The sequence below is a fragment of the Apteryx mantelli genome, chromosome 2, assembly GCF_036417845.1.
Source record: "Apteryx mantelli isolate bAptMan1 chromosome 2, bAptMan1.hap1, whole genome shotgun sequence".
Taxonomy (NCBI): domain Eukaryota; kingdom Metazoa; phylum Chordata; class Aves; order Apterygiformes; family Apterygidae; genus Apteryx; species Apteryx mantelli.
In genome coordinates this window covers 88,162,229-88,181,619 of record NC_089979.1, presented here as the reverse complement: position 1 = coordinate 88,181,619, position 19,391 = coordinate 88,162,229, and the positions used below count along the sequence as shown (strand labels likewise).

The window sequence follows — 19,391 nt, the reverse complement described above, 5'->3', positions numbered from 1 at the left end:
CACAGCCATGGAGGATGGAAAATCTAGTGTTGCCATCAGTTCTTCTCTTAGCCCAGCTAACAGCAGTCTGTTTAGTAGAGCTTAGGCTTCCAACCCTGAAGATAATCTCTATAGAGTCAGTAAGATGAGGAAATATATCTTCATGAGTTGATTCTTTGCTTAGGTTCTTGGATCTTGCACCAGCCAACCCTGTGTTTTAAAACAAACAAAAAACCCTCTAAATTAAAATTGCAAGGTCAGACATAAGCTACAAAATGCCAGGATTAGTTTTGTCTGTACAGACCTACTATGTTTCCATCATGCGTATGCATTATAATGCCATAAATTACATGATCACAAACTGCTTCTGGGAATGAAGTGGTCTTGCAGTGTTGGTTGTAGGCCCCAGCCCTGTTTGTTGTGGAAGGTGTACTTTGATTAAGGCGGGGAAAGTCAGGACAGCGGTTCTGGATTTGCACACAGTCTTCATTCTTGTGTTTTCTAACACTTAAGAGCTTGACTTTGCAAACCTACTATTCTTTTCGACCAATTTTGCGTATAATGTAAAACATATTTCCACATAATCTGAGGCTTATTTATTGTTTTTGTTGCTGGAAGAAGAGAAAAATCTGGTCCAAGTGTTTTTTTTCTCCTTTAAAACTGAAACATACCACATTGGTTAACAAATTTTGTTTAAGATTTAAATTAGTTGATTTTCTGGCAGATGGTCCAAACAAAACTGGATCTTTATTTGATTGAAGTGTACTTCATCTGTTCTGCAGTTCTATCAGCACCTACCATAAGATAAACTCATCAAAGTCCAAATAATCCTAAAACTTCCTTGGTTTAATGCATTTTAACCAAATCTATTGAAGTCATTGTAGGATTAGAGCCTTGGCTTGGCTTGGAACAGCCTAACCTCGTGTTAGGATATGCTGTGGAAGTTCTTAGCCAGAAGAGCAAACACTACCAAAAGCTGTCTGTTAAAATACAAGCTGAGCTATCCTTAGATCCTGCAGCATTTTAGCCATGTAGATCAATTCACTCCTAATTACAGTAAGGCTACTAACAAATAAAATGGCACATATTCCCAGGTCATATGGAAATCAGGCCATAACTTTTATCCATAATGTTAAAGAGAATCTAGATATTATTTAGGTAATAATAATGGGTCATTTTGTAGTTAATAAAACAATATGCTTTGGATAATTGCTTTAAGTTGCCAGTAACTTGTTAGTCAAATTTCTTTTGGATTCTTTTTCACTTTAGAATGCCCAAAAGCAGTCAACACAGATATTATCATGGAGTGCTCACAAAATATGTGCAGCCATATGAACATCCTGATTTAAAAGTAGAATTAATTAGAAAAATACCGCTTGGCTTCTGATGTCTTAAAAAAACATACAGGGTAATGCTAATTTTTTCATCATTCTATTTAAATACAAAGCGTGAAAACAAATGCTTTAAATGTCTCAAGTATGAAAAATCAAAGCTTCCTACAGGAAATAGGAAACTAGCCTTAGTTTTGTTGCTGAAATTTGAAGGCCTGGGATACCACGGGCTTTTAAACTGAAGTTGAATATAAAGCTAGCTGGAAGGTTTTGGGCTTTGGGGGGAAAATTTCAAAGAAGAAAATTTAGTCTAAAACTGAAGAAAAAAAAAACTGTGGCAAAAATTCCAGAGCCAAAATATTTAGCCTTGGAATTGCTGCAATGATGCCTTATGGAAATAGTTCAGTTGCTTTCAAATTGATTTTTTTCCTTAATCCAGAACCCTTTGTTTGGCTACTTCTTCCAAAAATCACTGTGGTTTTATTCATGGAATAGAAAAATGGTGCATCATGAGACATGTAATGTACCACAGAGGGAAGCCCATAATGAATAGAGATGTAAGACACACACCCCCTGGAAGAATTGTAGCAACACATCCAAACAGAAACATTTTGGCCCACAGCTTTCTTGTTCTTTCTCAGCTCTGATAACTTCTAACCCCCCTCCCTGGGATAGGATGCAAGTCTGTGAAAAATGCAATGATGTCTCCTGATGAAGAAGGAAAATGACAATACTAATAATTAAAATTAAATGACAACACAGGAAAGCACATCTTGTATAATAACAAATCTGTCCCATTCTTGCAATAACAGTAATTGATACTACTCCATCTCCTCTCCTCTTAGGTGGGGTCATATTGATCATATTAAGAGACAACAGACTAGAAAGTTATTTTTGTCCTTAAAAGAAGCACTTCATCTCCTTTTGACTGGTACAAAGATGGCAGCAGGACTGATGTGCTTTCAGATTCTTTGCACCATTTTGAAGACTAGCATATTTTAAAGGGTTGTTGAGAAAAAATCACAGTTTCACAAGGGAATCATATGATGTGGTTCAGGGAGCTGAACTCAGTCACACCCAAGATAGTCCTGCCAGTCCTTTGCATTTATGTACAAATATATTGTATTTGTTGTTCAGGCTGAATAGTCTCAAGATAAGCTGCTCACAACTAAGGTACTGACCAACTGGAAGACGAGGAAAAAAAAATAAGAAAGACTACTACATAATTTTGTCTGGGAGGGGTGAAAGATCTCTGAAATTGCTAACAAACTAATATCTTCTTAGGGTTCATCCACAGGCACCAAAATTGTTCTAAGCCCCAAACCATATGCCTATGCATAACAGGCCTGCCAGACTCTCACAGTGAATCCCACAATGAACCGAGTGGGCTGAATGGCTCTGGGGTGACTCAGTCCTAGCTCACACTTGTAGGTCCTCTTTGAACTAGCACTTCCCAACTTTTCTGTTCATGGTGACACTTTGGTGCTTAAGAAGCTCCAAGTTTGACTGTCCTAAATGCCTTGCAGAAAAGGGTTACCCATTTTCAGTAGTAGTATCTGTGACAAATATGCTTCTGCTGAGATTTTTATGCCTTCCTACCCATATGAATTTGGTACTTTTTTACTATTTCTCCATGTGACCTCTGTTTCATTCTCCTCTGCAAAGAGTGTAATGAGATGTGCAGTAGAGATAGTCAGTCCTTTATCTGAAAGCTTAATTCAGATCTCTTAAAACAAGATGTTCTTTTCTTTCCTCTCCATTACTTTTTCTTTTGGTTCTGGTCATGTCAGAATACTCCTGGGCTTTATGCCATAAACTTGATAGGAGTAGTGACTTGTTTGTGTAATTTCTTTATTCTTCACAGGGCTCCATCCACAGCTGAACTTCATGTCTCACAAAGCACTGTTCTATGCTATTTGTAAAAATGGTCCTTGAAAAAAGGGATTAATTTCAATTGTGCAGCATCAAATTTGGAGTTTGGAGGGAAACTGCTACATTCCTTCTCATGGTGGCTCTATTCTTTTTGAATTCTGTAGCAATATTTAAGTGCATCTATGCACCTAAGTCTATGCGAGATGGTGTTTCCAGTCCTAGGTGTTTCCTAGGAAATTTCTCTCTTGTATGCAAGAAAGGCTGCTGCAACAAATGAACTACCTTTCAGGAGGTAGAAGAGGGTTTGTTAGCCTTCCTGGCCCTATGACCTGCATTCTAAAACCTTCAGAGAGTTGGCTACCACAGGATGCATAGCACATGACATAAGGAGCTGAGAGCTTGCCTAGGGAGTAGTTTGCAATGGCTACTCCCTTCTCTCTATTTCAGGATAAGATTAAGCACAGCTGGGCTGCACATGGAGCTGGGATGCAGCGGTGCTGGTTTCAGCGTGTTTGTGCTCTCCCACAGCTGGGGATTAGCATTGCCCAGCAGTACCTAAAGCTGGGGAGATGATACAGCTGGGGCATGGTGACCACAGCTGGCCATCCTTGAGGTGGAGTTGGGTTTGAGTGACACAGGTAGGCTTCCACACCAGAGAAAGTCACAGCTTTTTTTCTTTAACAGCCTTACTCTCCTCATGTGAGCTTCTAGCAAGTATTTGGGGGTGCGGTTTTCAAACCCTAGAAGCCACACTACAGGAACAAAAATACTTAGTTGTATGCCTTGGTTGGCAGTCTGGGCCTGTATGTAAAGCAAACAACCTTGCACCATAATCTTTTACTATTTTACAAATGTGAAGGCAGATTGCTTCTCCCCCAACCCCCAAACAGATAAAGCTCAAAAGGAAAACTAAGTGTGTTAAGAAGAGACGCTTGCGTCTAAGCACGAGCCTGCCTTGGAACAGTACAAATATTGTTTAATATTAGTGATTAGAAATTCCCTTTTGATTTCAGAAATCTTTTTAGGCTAATTCATATTTTCTTTTAAAAAACCTATGATGGTAATTTAATGAGATTGAGCCCAGAAGGCACTTTTGTCTCGGACCTTCACTGATTTGTGAGAATTGAGGGTGTCTATGTGTGTGTGTAGTCATCTTGGATCAGGACCAAAACTTCTTCACAAGGAGAACCCTTAATGACCTGTATTTGATGGGATTAGAGTCTAATTAATGTTGCCTGACAACTTGTCAGTCATTAATGCTGCTGGTACTCATTTCAGCTTCAGATAATTAGCCTGCTCCTTCATGAAAATGCACATTTCTTTTTAAATTATTTAAAAATCCCCAAACTTCAGGCTTTAAAAGCTTCCTTTGTAGTGCTGTCAGTGTTGATGCTTTTGTCTCTGCAGTTTCATGCATTATCTGCATATTTAGACAAAGATATAATTTGCTGAAAACCACCTGTAGGTGCAGTCATTGTCTAGTGCAATATATTTAGGAAGACGGGCTTTTTGTTATACAGGCTTTAGCATGTTGGAGGGAAAACTGATCAACTCGTGATTTAAATCAAATCAGGATCGAAGTATTTATTTATTAATGACATGTAATTAACTGGCAATTCGTGAACTATATATTCAGGATCAGAAATACAACAGATAAACCACAACAGTAGATACTTGCAAAATGTTAGCAAGCACTGACAAATTTCTAAACACTCATCTGTAATTCTGGAGAATCCTAGTCACACACACACACACACACGCATGAGTTATGGGCACATGACTCCTGCAGGCCGTGTGGGTTACAAGCATGCATCCCCTCTTTGGGGTGCAGGTCCCCTGTTTGCACACCTCCTGTAAGAGATGTGGGTGCTCTGGCTTTATGTGTAAGGTCTCTGCTCTGTCATCGGTGGGGGCTGTTGTTGGTAAAGATCTAGTGACGGTGTCCCTTATGTCATTAAACACAATCATGTAGTCCTCTGTTAGATGACATCGGAAGTAGCATTTGAATCCCTGTCAGAGGTTTCTGGTCCTGGCGCTAGCCTACAGAGCCCTTAGCGCAGCCGGTCACTTCCTGCCAGTCTCCAGAACCGGTGCAAGCCGATGGGTGTGCAAACCGCCTTCCAGGTGAAGGGAAAAGCAGCTGCTTGCTAAGAAAGCTGAATTAAATAAGTCTTATCTCAAAGCACTGGCCCTATAGGAAGCCCAAAGAACTAATTTAGAGATGTTGCACTTTTTTTTTTTCCTCTCCTTCTCACGTGCGCTGATAAAAGCCAGGAGCGATCCTCAATGTCTGTGGATAGACTGTTGGCAAAGGGGGAAACGAGATCACGTACGCCTTTCTTACCCGCGCGCCGAACTTCTGGTGACTGCGGCGAGCCGGCCGCGCGCTGCGTCTTTAAGGGCGGGGCCGGGCCGGCTCCCCGCGGCGCGGTGCAGCGCTGCGCGGCTCGGCGTGGCGGCGCCGGGAGGCGGCGCCTGCCTCTAACAAAAGTGCGCGCCGCCGGGCAGCTCTCCCCTCCCCTCCCCACCTCCCTCCCTTCCCGGGCACGGGCAACAAGTGGCTGCCGGCGGCTTCCCGGGGAGGCGGCCGCGCTGCGAGCAGGAAGAGGAGGGAGGCGGAGCCCCTGCGCCTGCCGCGGGGCGGTGGAGCCGGGGCCCGCCCGCTTGTGGATTACAGCTGGAGCCGCCGCCCAGGCGGCCGCGGAGCCTCGCTGGGTCGCCGCGTTTGCCCCCTCTTTTGTTTTTGGAGGGGGCCGGCCGGGAGAGCGTCCCCCGCCCAAGGAGGCGCCGCGAGCATGGGCGAGTGAAGCCGCGGGGGCTCCCGCCGGCGCCGCCGCGCTAGGGATGGTGCGCGCCGGCGGGGGGAGGCGGCGGGCATGAGGCGCGCAGGATGGGCGCCAACAACGGCAAGCAGTGCGGCAGCGACGGTGAGTGCGGGGCGCGGCGGGGGAGTGCGGGCGCGGGCCGCGGGGCTGCGGCGGGGCCGGGGCGCGGCGGGGTCCGGGCGGCTGCTGGCTCGCGCCTCCTTTGTTGCGGCTCCGGTGCCCGCGGGCTGCCGCTGGGCGAGGCAGCGAGCGGACGGGGCTGGCAGCTGCCCTCTTTCAAAGGTATGACCCACTGCGAGGTAACGACGTGGCTGATGCCCCTCGCTCCTCAGTGTCCAGGTCTGCTTTCCGCTCTACAAGCATCAGCGTGGCTTAAAGTGCCGAGCCCGTTAAGCAGTCACGACGGAACAGTTCTAGCCGAAACTCTAGTGCGCTCTTTGTAATCCTCCTCAACTTGTCTTTATATCCCCGGATTCTTGTATTCTCCACTATGGTATATGACTGTTTCCTGTCTGAACAGGAAAAAAAAATTGTAACTCTGTGTGTGTGTATGGGGGGGGGAGTTAATGTTCTCCAGCTGTTATCCATAGATCGTACTCCTGCAATTTTGCTTCAGCGAAACTTTAGTGGGTTTGGTTTTAGATAGAGAGGGCCTAATTTGTTCTTGTGGAAACCTATTAGTCTCACTGGAGCTGCATCAGGGATGAATTTGAGCTGCTTTGCTGCTGGTGTGAAGGACTACTGGAGCAGTCAGCTGGTGGCAGGCAAGCCAATGGGAAGTACGGAAAGTTTGCCTTGGTTCCAGCCGCATCGAATGTGAACTTCGCCCTTTCTTTAACTTCTGGTTGTCTTTTGTATATCTTGCCCTCACAGTATTTAGAAGACTGCATAAGATTGCTGCCTTAATCACCTTTTTTGATTGGTTTGTGGGGGGAGGAGAGATAGTCCTATGATGTTAGATTCTTTGGGAGTCTGGGAGGCAACTGCCAAAGAATACACCTCTCTCACATCCAAAGTATGCATGAAGATTGGGAAAAGGGAAGGAAAAAAACACCACTTTTATACCAGATTCTGCGGTTCCTTTCATTTATTGCCAAATGAGTTCTGCCTTCGAAAGAGTTCAAGAAGTCAGACTCTTTAAGCTAAATATCTTCTTGCTGTTGTAGGGTTTAACTTGCTTCATGCCATCGATAGAATAACTTATGTATAAATGGGCTGAGCCTTCAAGTCATGATCACAAACCTCTTTGGATTTCCCCTGCAAGGGGAAATCCTGATCTTGCCCCAGAGTTGAAAGGGTCAGTGTTTATAAAAGTTCTGGTCATTTGCAGAAATCATGTTGCTGAAGGGCGTTTAGCATGATGACGGAAAGCCCTGGCCGCATCCTTGAATTTTCTCATGAATTCAGAAGAATGCTTACTTCAATTAATGTAAAATTTTGGGAGATGGGAATGATAGGCCCTGGCCCTTCTGCAGCCCTCTGCAAGTTGGAGAGGAGCTTGACTGTTCCAGAGCTACTTTGTAGTAAACATAAGGAAGGGGAGGATTGCTACAACTAGGATATTCTTAATTAATCCACCTCTTTTCTCCCTCAGAGAGGAGTGGAGATCAGGCCTTTGAGATTGCAGACTAGTTGTGGCACATGTGGCAAATTAATTTTTGCTGTGCAGAGCATTACCTAGGTTGAAAAATAGTAGGCAGAATATTGCTAGAAAACCCTAAATCCCCAACACTTATGGCCAAAACTTTGATCTTTCAGTTTAGGTAACTTGTTGCATGCATCATTAGTGCGCTGGTAGATCTGGCTTTCCTGGCAGCTTCTGTATATCATCAGTTATTGTGAAAGTTAGACTTTTGTTTGCCGCCTTCTTTCCATGTGATGCAGAAGAGAATAAATCTAATAAAAAAAGAAGCCTTTTTTCATAAGGTACTTTGTATTCTCAGCTGGGGCCTTTGGTACCTTTGGCAACTGAACTGTGTAATTGCTGTAAAAAGTTGCTTTTAACAGGATGTGGTTATGATTCCCAGTGGGGAGGTAACATTGTCCATCTCCGAGAAAGTGCATCCAATTCTTACATGCTCTGAGAGCAACCCGAACGTCTGGGTTGAATTCAGAGTGGCGTTTGTGGTTAGGTAAGTACCCAGCATTGGGTACTTCGTAGGCATTGCAATGTTGTGGTCCAGGATGCTGTTTTAGGGATGGAGGAAAGTACTGCTGTTATCTTATTCACTGCTTGCTAATGTCTTAAGTGAGATTTCAGAAAGGCAACTGAAAATAATTTTTAAGATGTCTGTTGTTCATATGGCCTTCCTATTGGTTGTGAAACTACAGAACACCAGGACTTTGCTGTCTGCCCAGATCGCTTCTAACATCAAAGGTGAGGAGATGCGTTAGGGCAAGGATGACTCCCACTCTATAAGCCATTTCTGAAAAACTAGATTACCTTTCACAATTGTATCTTGCATGGATTATCATATTTTATTGCACTTACTTACCAATACTGGACAGTGTTTCAAAATTACACATATGCAGTGTATATGTCCCCCCCCAAAAAAAATCTGTCAGGTGTCCTGAGCATTTGTGACTAATCACATAAACTACCCTGTACATCCTTTTATTTTTGTCCGAGGCTTAGTGAGTAGAATTGTATTGGAAAGCTACAGGTTGCCATGTTAAGATGAGTGGCAGAGTTGGATGTTAGAGGAGCATAAGCACAGGTGGCTTTCAGAATCTGAATGAATAACTCTTGCCCTAATACATCTCTTCACCTTTGAAATTAGAAGCTATTTGGGCAGACAGGAAAGTCCTGTGATGTTTATATCTGTTATCCACAAATTTAGTTCTGTAGAAAAGGCTAAAACTTGCTCTGAACCAAGTCAATGTCAATATAATTGTTTCTCTGAATATTCATGTAATGCAAGTGGTGTATAAACACAACTCTTCTTTTCAAAAAACACCCCCCCCCCCAAAAAAAAAAAACAAACAAATTATAACTTACCAAATTTATGTCTACAGGAGTTTACCTGGTTTTTAGGAGTAAATTACTAAATGTAAGTTGATGTTGCTAGTCATAATTTGGTCTTTTAAAATGATTCTATAAGAGACATGATTTGTGAAAGCATGTTTCCCTAAAAAAAAAAAAACTTCAGAGCTTGAGATTTCAGGCTTATAGTATGCAGTAGATACTGATTTAAGTATTTAGGCTTAAATAGTGCAACTGAAGCTAATAGATCATTGAAGTGAGAAATCTGTTTGATCATGAAGTAGTCTTTCTAAGGTTTGCACCTATGTAATGGAAATATAGAGGTACCTTAGCAACAGTGCTTATTGTTGTTCTTCACTTTCTTGTCTTAAGGGTAAGTTATTCACCTTTATGTCACTGATTTAAGTCTTTTCTTGGACTTTAAATAAGAAGAGACATGCTTGGCTCGTATCTGACAGCAGAAGGAACAGCACTTTGTAGAAGCTGTTAATTTTTTTTTTTTTTTTTGGGTTCAAGTATCCCTGTCAAAATATATTTCAGAGGAAAATTGCAGCTGAACAAATAACAGACGTGACTCGTCTTACAGATGAGTCTGAATTGAGGTGTATCTTCCTTTAACTATTGCTGACTTGATTAGTCTCCTAAACAGTTGCTGCTTGCACTTCAGTGCACGCTGTTTTTGTAACAGGTCTGCGCAGAACAACTTCATGTTTGCTTGCTGTGGATCTAGACTGGAGGCTGGTTATGGGGCCTGGTGTTGGAGTGAGGAGCAGTGGAAATCTCCTCTTTTTCCTTGGGGAAAGATGACTGAACCATGTCCCTCTTACTAAGTGAGAAAATTTTGCATCCAAAAAGGGGAGGGGAAGGACTTCAAAATCTTTGCTTTCTGTTTTAGAAGGAGCTTGGCTTTGGGACATGAGCCAGAAGAGCGATCTGTATCCTTACATACAAAAGGAAACTGTGGAACCTAGATGGAATGGCTGTTTTGCAAAATAATTTTTCAACACTTATCTTCCTGCCCCAAATGACTTATTACTAAATTGAGAGACTGGAGAACCAGTCAAATTTGCCAAAAACGTTGAAACATCATTTAGTTGCTCTCAATGAACAATGTTTAAACCTTATGTAGGAATATCTTTTTAATAAGTCAGCTGCCTTGATTGCTGCAGTTATTCATGGAATTTCTTTTGGATACCTTGTGCCCTTTCTCTTTCCAGAGGCTGGTCTAGAGATGGTCGGCTGCAGTGTGCAGCAGCTCTGGTTGCTCTGCCAAAAGGCACCATGAGAGACTTGGCATGGCAGGGAGCCCTGGTGCTGTGGAGAGCAGAGGATGGCAAGGGGGGGATGAGATGAATGGCAGCTTAGGCAAGGAAATCAGCATCTTCCCTGAATTTGAAGCCTTGCTAGCAAACTGTAGTTTTGCTTCTTGGCTCGGAGTATTTAGTTTTGGAAGATTTAAACAGAAACTCTTTTTGGCATAACTTTAAACCAGTTCTGATTTTGAAGATATTCCTTCCTCCTCTGCCTTCTCCTAACTTTTTTGTGGTATTTTCCATTTGTAAATCACTTGGAGAATTCCTGTGTAGATCTAAGTGTCCTGCTAGTATAAGCACCAGTCCAGAAACCTGGCTATATTGCAGGATATAGCCCCAAAGCAGGGGCAACATGTTTGCATGAAGGTGGCTTTAGTTATGATGTGGTGTGAGCTGGGGCATGGTGGCTGAAGCTTTCTAGGAAATACATTGTTAGCTGACATGCAGCACTGTGGCAAAATAGGTCAGTCTGTGCTCATTTTGGAGTAGATTACTCTTAAATGCCTCCCTTCAGGAGAGGGAGATGGTTAACTCTGTTTTGCACACCTAAGATTTCATATGTGGTGTCCTTTCTTGAAGATGCTTTCGGACACAGTAATTACTTGTGAGTGATGCCTTTGCTTTCAAGCTCTATTAATTTGGTGATGGTAAGTGTCCAGATACATGAGATGCTGTGTACAGAAGTCTTTTACTTCCAAAATGCTGTTATTCATGACCTGTAGGTCTTGTTCTTAATAGGATTTGTTTCCCCACAGACTGGTGGTAGATTAACTTCACTAGCAGTGTTTGTCTGCACTGAAATGCAGTGTAGGGTGGTGGCCTCGCACTAGAGAAAATGACTACTATTAGTGATGGGTAAGGTATTTTATTTAAATAGTCAGTCTTGATAGTATTAAGTGATATTGGTTCTTAGAATCTGCAGAGCCTCGCAGAGTGTTTTACTGAGTCTAAGGCAAAGGGAGAAGGCAGTAAATTAGCTTTCATTGAATTCTTTAATTACACAGTTATGAATCCTGCTCTGGAGTGTTGTCTTCTCTAGGCTCTGCATCTTCAAAAGCCAGAACAGTTTTTGGTGGTAGTTTTTTTTTCTTTTTTCTTGACTATGAGATTCCCAGAATCAAGTGAAGGGCCTTGTGAAGGTAGGTACTGAATGGTTCTATGCTGTGCAGCTCACTCCCACTTTGTTTTGATGTCCAAGTTGTGTTTATGCATTAATATCTGATGTTACACATGAAGTTTAGCATGTAGCTTTTATGCCATTCTTGCTTACTGTTTTGATCGTTCCCAGATAATATATCTCTTTGTTCTTGGGAAAGTCTTTGAATCTTTGTTCTGATTTGGCTAGTTCCCTCTCTTACGTCCCCAGGTATAATTGCTGTAACTGAACTGTAACACCTTCCATAAATAAATACTGATAAATATTATGATGCCACTTGGTGGTACTTTGTGCGTTGTGCTTACTTGTATTATGTTCTGTTTTCTGGTGCTTTGCCAGCAGTGATCTTGCACCCAGCGAAACACAGCTATGGGTAAAATGCAGGGAATAAGAGTTGTTGTCTCTTAACAGCAAGATTTGGGCAGGAAAGATGGCAAAATAACACTTCTTAAAGGATTGGCATTTTGAGATTTTAAAAGTGAACTTGCAGAACTTGCACTCTGACGGTGGCCAACTGCTGCTGAGCAAGAGTAACCTTCATAAACTCTGTGAGATATATATATTTTTAAACATAACTTTCAACTGAGTGATACAAATGGATTGTGTGTGTATGTTTGCTCAGTTTGTCTCCAAAAAGTAAATTTATTCTAAGCTCTGTGCTTATGTTGCTTGTTATTGTCCGGATCACATGTGTGGTGGGGTGGAGCAGGGGGAGGCCTGGGTATGGCAGTGAACTGAACTGCTGTGCTGCTTCCAGTTTCCCACAATGCAGTATTTCCTTTCTTAAAAAAGTGAATAGCCTCTGTGTGTACACACACATGTGTGCACCCACACATATACAAGAAGTGTGTGTTTGCGTGTATATATATATGTGTATACAAAGTGTCTTAGATTTAGGCATTACAAAGTTGCTGATGTTATCTGTAGCTTTCTAGAAAATTAGTGGCTTGCATGTTATTACATAAAATGTTACTTGTTTCATAAAATGCTACTGAGAGAAGGTAGGGTTTTATTTTTTTTTTACAGATATAAGCTAACTCGCTGTACTCCAGAGATTATTTTTATCTTGGATGGTCCTTTCAGTCAAGTATAAAAGTATCTGGATGCTATTCCTTTTGTGGATTTTCAAACAAATGGCTACCTAGGTGCCATGCAGAGGCCTGAGTAAACTTAAGCGCTGGTGGTGCATGAAATGGGAAGACGCCAGCAGAAGTGGTGGGGGTCTATCCCTGGCATATGCTGGGCCTTCTTTCACCCCCCATGTGAGGAAGTAAATGAGATTACTTTGGTAACTTTCCTTAACAGGAATGGTATTTTTGTAGTCTTAAAAATGTCCTTCTACCAAACTGGAGTTCATAAAATCCAAATTGAAATTGATACTGCATCATTACTTGTGACAAACATCAACATTTGTTCAAGACTGGCTGAATGGCTTCAAGCCTGGCATTAATTTGCTACCCCAAAGATCTCCTCGGAGAACTTAGTTTTTTTGGCTTTTTCAGTCCTTTGGCTACTTTTGGATTCCTCGCTTCTACTAACAATTCCTAACTAGGAATTAGTTTGGCTCTTTGTGGGGTCTTGTTTGTGTTGGGAGAGTGATTGGCAGAAGGAAGTGGATGACATTTAAAGGCTGAAGTACACAAGAGGTTTATTTCTGCTCTTTGTTTGTTAGTCAGCTATGTCCATATTTTTAATACAGGATGTGTGCTTTGCTAAACTAGGGCAACTATTTCATTAAGGAGCAACAAGCTTGGAAACTTGAAAAATGGGTAGCGGGTGTCATTAGAATGTGTTCCTTGTCCATAAGAAAAATAAGCAACCAGTCTCTTCCAAGAATTTGCATGTGCAGGCTTGTGACTGGATAGACATACTGTGAGACTGTTCCTCTGAACGGCATTTGGGTTGAGTACTAGTCGAATGTTGCTGTGGCCAAACTCAGGAAAAGATATTAGTTCTGTCTGACTATATCCCTCATTTAAGTTTCAAGGCTACCTGTGTCCTTTAGCATAGACAACACATTAAGGACAGTTTTAAGCATAAGACCTCCTTGGAAGATCTGAAGCATAGGGGAGCTGCTGTCATTTTGATGCTATATGCTGCTGGTCATTGAAGAAGCCCCTGTTATTCTGGCTTGCACCTCTTACTTGCCTGCTGCTGTGGTGTCTGGATGTGTAAATGGCTCTTTGTGCGAATGGCTCTTTGGGCACAAGGAGACTTCAGCAGAGACTCTGGCTGTTCTTCTCAAAAGATTTTTGAGTAAGATCAGTGTATTGAACAAAAGTAAGATTATTAGCTCCAGGAAGCTCTAAAGGAGCAGCAAGCAAGACTAAGTTGTACTGACCAGAGAAATAATTTCAAGTGTTTTCACTAAGGAGGTGTGACAAAGTGCTGCTGTGCTTGTGTTTCATAGACTGAACTGGAGAAAAGCCTGGAATATGCATGTTTTGTCCCTAAATGCTTTTTTGACTTCTGCCTTAAACAAGTAAATGAGGAAAACTTTGCTGGCTACTTTTCTGATAACCCTATTCCTCCCGCCAAGTTGAAACCTGTTATAGTCCCATGTGAACCGATGTTTAATGCATGTCTGTACTTAGGCTAGATATTTACTACAGGGATGGAATTGGACGTCCTTTTCCTTTCAAAGCTTAACAGAACTGTTTGCTGAAAGCTCAGTCCCAGGTTTTATGTGCATGGGCTCTGAAATGGAAGAATCTGCAGTGGCATATTGGGTATTGCTCTGATTTAAGCAGATTTTTGCTCTGTCTTGAGGGGTTGTCCTAACACATCTGTTTTCAGAATTGAGATATGAAAATGCATAGCAGGTAAAGCAACTTGAAACGTTCAGAAACTGATGGCAAGCAAATCTTTTGAGCTGAAGAGTCATGTAGTTAGACTTCTGTTGCCCTGACATCCTTGCTCCAGTAATGTATATGTTAATAGAGTACTTAACCTGAGCTAAGTATTCCAAGCAATTAATGGCATGCTGTAGTAGTAAATCCTAACGGCCCTTTCTGGAGTAAAGGGAGAAACAGGAAGTTCTTTTTCATGCTTGTCTTTTGAATCAGGAAATTCCTGTCTACAATACATAAATCTGTCATTTTAACATCTTAAATCACACAACATTTTTTCTTCTCAGGGATTTGTGTAAAAGTGTGTGTAATAGCTGAAGGACTACTAAAATCTCAAACAATGTACTAACTTGGAGGAAAGTGTTGTAATAGTCTTCTCAGTGGACCTACTCTAGAAATTATCTCCCTTAATTTCCTTCATTGTTCCTGGAGGAACATGAATGAAATTTGCAGGTGATGTTGTGAAAGAAGCAGTTATGAGGTCAGCTGTCTTGTGAAAAGTGCAGAAGGAATCGGAAATACTGTCATAATAGCAGTGATGATTAGCTAGGAAAAACCCTTTTTGATCAAGAGTCAAATGGGTTTATATGACAGGGAAATGAGAATCTGGATTATGTCTAGTTGTCACATTACAAGTGTAATCTTGTTAGTTCATGAGAAGCCCTGAATTTTAGCACTTGTATGCCTGCATGCATTGTGGAGAAGCGGGCCATCTATTTAAAGCTTTGGTGCTACTTTGATATCAGATTCCACACAATCCTCTTTCTGTGCCAGTGCAACTGGATGGGATTGAGGGATTTAATTTTTTTCTTAAAACTGTGTTAAAATTACTTAAAGAACAAGTATTTCAATTAAATCCTGTCCTTGCAAAGCTATTGTGGGAGTTGATCAACAGAAATTGCATATATTTGAGAGTTTACTTAAAGTGCTCATGAGCTCCTATCATGAAATATGTTGGTTTTGTCACTGTACAGTGACGGTAGTACTTGATCTAACTCCTTACCGGAGTGTAAGGCAAAAGGCAACAGCTGGTCTCCAGTGGAAGTACTGAACAAATCATCTTTTCTGTAGTACCTAGCAAAATATATTTTTGCTCTCCTTATTATATTTGCCTTTTCTCTGACAGTTTATAAGGAAGTTGCTTGTGGTATCAACATAACTTCCCCCCCCCCCCCCAACTAAGATGATGGAAACAATAAGCTATTGCTGAAATATGTGATGAAAATTGTTGATGTTATACTACAACTCATGCTTTTAGAATTTTTGGAACCTTAGGATTTACTAAGAGAGGTATAAATAAAAGCCTTGGAGCAGAGGGGTTTCAATTCTAGTTAGCCATGCTAGCATTAAGTTGATACTAACAATATGCTCTTATATGTCAAGAAGATCTAGTAGCTGACCTTCCTCCCTGAGTTCATGTTTGATTGTAATCTTTTGTAGCCAACAAGCTTGAAGGCTGTCATCTGTTTTTAGCAGGATCTTGAGCATAGGTGCTGTTACTGCAAGGCCTCTGGCTGAGGAATTGCGTCCTTACTCTAGAATATTAGATTGTCAGTGGAGTTGTGTACAGGCAGTAAAACTTCATTAGGGCACTTTCTAATCAGCTCCTGGCCATGTCTTGATATGTGCTTCAGAGTCTGAAATATACAGAATCACAGAATTGTTGAGGATGGAAGGGACCTCTGGTGATTGTCTAGTCCAACCCCCCTTTTCAAAGCAGGGTCAACTAGAGCAGGTTGCTCAGGACTTTGTCCAGTTGGGTTTTGAGCATCTCCAAGGATGGAGACTCTACAATCTCTCTGGGCAACCTGTTCCAGTGTTTGATCACTCCTTCAGTTTAAAAAAAAAAAAAAAAAAAAAAAAAAAAAAAAAAAAGCTTTGTGTTTAAATGGAATTTCTTGCATTACAATTTGTGCCCATTGCTTCTTGTCCTGTCACTGATATCACTGATAAATCTGGTTCTGTAGTCTTTACTCCTTCCCATCAGGTATTTATACACTTCAGTAAGATCCCCCCCCCCCCCCCCGAGCCTTTTCCAGGCTAAACAATCCCAGCTCTCTCAGCCTCTCATCCTATGTCAGATGCTCCAATCCCTTAATCATTTTTGTGGCCCTTTGCTGAAATTTCTCTAGTATGTCCATGTTTCTCTTGTACTGGTGTGCCCAGATCTGGGCACAGCACTCCAGATATGGTCTCAATAGGGCTGAGTAGAGGGGAAGAGTCACTTTCCTTGACCTCCTCGTGGCACTCTTCCTAATGCAGCCCAGGATGCTGTTAGCCTTCTTTGCTGCAAAGATGCTTTGTTGGCTCGTGTTCAACTTGTCCACCAGGGCCCCCAGGTCTTTTTCTGCAGAGCTGCTTTCCAGTCAGTTGGCCCCCAGTCTGTGCTAATGCATGGGGTTATTTATCCACAGGTGCAGGACTTGGCATTTCCTTTTGAACTAACTTCAGGAGATTCTTGTCAGACACTTCTCCAGCTTGTCGAGATCCCTGTGAATGGCAACACAACCCTCTGGTGTATCAACTACTCTCCCAGTTTTGTATCATCTGCAGACTTACTGAGGGTGTGCTCAGTCCCATTGTCAAGGTCACCACTGGTCGCCAGGTGGACTTTGTGTTGCTGATCACAACCCTCTGAGCCTGGCAGTTCGGCCAGTTTTCAATCCACCTCACTGTCCATTGATCTAGCCCATACCTCATCAGTTTGTCTATGAGAATGTTATAGGAGACAGTGTAGAAAGCCTTCCGAAAGTTAAGATAGACCACCTCTGCTGCTCTCCCCTCATCCACTGAGCCAGTAATTTCATTGTAGAAGATTTTCAGGTTGATCAGGCATGGCTTTTCCTTCTTAAATCCGTGCTAATGACTCCTGATCACCTCTTTGTCCTTAATATGTTGGGAAATGGTTTCCAGGAGGATTTGCTCCATCGCTTTCCCAGGGATCAAGGTGAGGCTGACCAGACTGTAATTCTTCAGATCCTCATTCTTGACCTTCTGAAGATACTGGTGACATTTGCTTTTTTCCAGTCCTCAGGAGCCTCTCCCAGTTGCCAGGCGCTTTCAAAGATAGAGTGGCCTCACACTGACATCGGCCAGTGCCCTCAGCACTTGTGGATGCATTTCATCAGGTCTCGTGGACCTGTGTATGTCCAGTTTGTTTAAATGTTCCCTAACTTGATCTTCCTCTACTTCTGCTGGTTACTTATGTTTATGAAAGGTGCTACCTGGCTTTCAGAAGCAATAGAGTTCAACCGTAGCAGGTTCTGGCAAATGTTAAGGCTGACTTGAAGCAGTGGAGTATCTGTAAACAGTGCTCCTTAAATTTGTGTCTACAGGAGGTTTGGAGTTTCTTCAGTTGTAACTTTTACCCTATATTGTTAAGAAAAAGTGTCTTCCTCTCCACTTTTTAAAGAAACTCTCTATTCCTGAATGACTGGACTTTCTCTAGTTGGAGAACAGATAAAATAGAAGAAATCTTGTAAGAGTTGGGGTAGTAGTTTCGGGGTCTGACTATTTTGTTGTTGTTTCTGACAATAAATGGTCATTTGTTTTTATGAAAACATTCTTTAATTTTACTTGTTTCGGAAAGAAATGCTGGCACAGGATCACATTTTGCTGTCCTAGAAAATAAAGATAATTGCTTTAGTTAATGAAGTGAAGAAGTTATTTTTGTATTAAACACAGAAGGAAATCTTTTCTGCAATTTCCAAGTAGATGTAGCCATGACGTCATCAACTCCTGGTTTTAAAACACTGGAAAGTAACCCATATTCTGCTGGAGTAAAGACTTGCTTTTTTCCATGTATTTTTTTTTTTCTAGAATTGGATCAAAAAGCATTTAAATCCTTCACTAAATTATAGTGCCAGGTGTAGGTTAACATTCAAGTTTAGAAGAAGCAGCCTATTTTCTGTAATGTTAAACTTATGAAATATGTTTGTCTTTAATTTTAAGCTGAAGATGCTAAACTGAGAAGGATCTACTGGAGCTTTAATCACCAAAAATTAACCGTGCCCTCTAGTAATGTTTTTTGTTTTGTTCTTGTGTTTTGGTTTTTAGAAGAAAACTCATGCAAATACAAAAACACTTTTGTGTATTGCTATGTGTTATATTACTTGGACAATGGAATTCTTGGGGGTTTTTTGGTACCAAAAAGCTACCTTTAGTTTTAACTCACCTTGAAGTATTATCAGTTCCTTGAACATCTGTTCTGTGTGGGAGGGAAGGTGACTTCCCAGTAAGATTCCCAGTTCAATGCCCTGTGCCTTTATCAGGTCTACAAAAGACATCGAGGCCAGAACTACATCCACAGTGCCTGAATTAAAATGTTCAGATGTGAAAAATGTTATCCCTAAAGTGTTCCTAAAATCTTTCAAACAGGTTTTCTTTCATTGTATATGTACAGAGTATACAGTATAGTCTGGTATGAAGTTTTAATTGGCACTCATTAGGCATGGTCAAAATATTTTGCTTATGCCTTCATTTCTCTTGGGTAATTATTGCATTTATTCCGTTGTGGATGTACATTTTGATACACTATATGGTTGTCTTTATGGAGGAACATGAACGCTTGGTGTAGGTATGCCTCTTGCCAGGAAATGCTGGAACAAAGGAACAAATGCAAAACTTCCTCGCCCTCAAACAATTGTTAATCTGTTCTGTTTTGGCTCTGGTTTCCCAATGCTTCATACAAGTAAACCTTTTCTCCTATCTGAAAATTACCAAACTGTGAATGGGCTTGCAGGTTTTGGTCAAGTATTCACACAGGGAATGGAAGTAAGCTGAAGGGTTACTTTCTGCTGCTTTGTCCAGAAATGCATTGATTGTAAGTATTGAGCTTTAATGTAGGGCTTTGGTGATGACTTTTATTTCTCACTGTGAAAGTACATGGTATGTTGAGTTGTATTTCTCCAAGAGCTGAACTGGAATAACTGTCCCGCATTTTAAAACCGGACCTGTGTTTCTCTAGTTGGTGAGTCAGCTAACGAGGTGGACTTGAGGCATCCTAATGCTTACCATTTTTGAGCACAGGAAGAGTGTTGGCAGCAGAAGTCGGGCAAAAGTGAATGTTGCAGACTTGCTCGTT

At 41.6% G+C, this 19,391-nt stretch overlaps 1 protein-coding gene across 3 annotated transcripts in view; it reads left to right on the top strand.

Annotated features, from left to right (window-relative positions):
* The first annotated feature begins 4,933 nt into the window (after positions 1-4,933).
* FBXL7 (F-box and leucine rich repeat protein 7) overlaps positions 4,934-19,391 on the top strand; it is a 223,436-nt gene continuing 208,978 nt past the window's right edge. The window contains exon 1 of one of the 3 annotated variants that reach the window (XM_067290987.1): positions 4,934-6,109. In XM_067290987.1, coding sequence (XP_067147088.1) covers positions 6,059-6,109 — 51 coding nt within the window. In that variant the 5' untranslated portion in view covers positions 4,934-6,058. The remainder of the gene's footprint in view (positions 6,110-19,391) is intronic. The other 2 variants (XM_067290988.1, XM_067290989.1) reach the window with 2 other exon arrangements.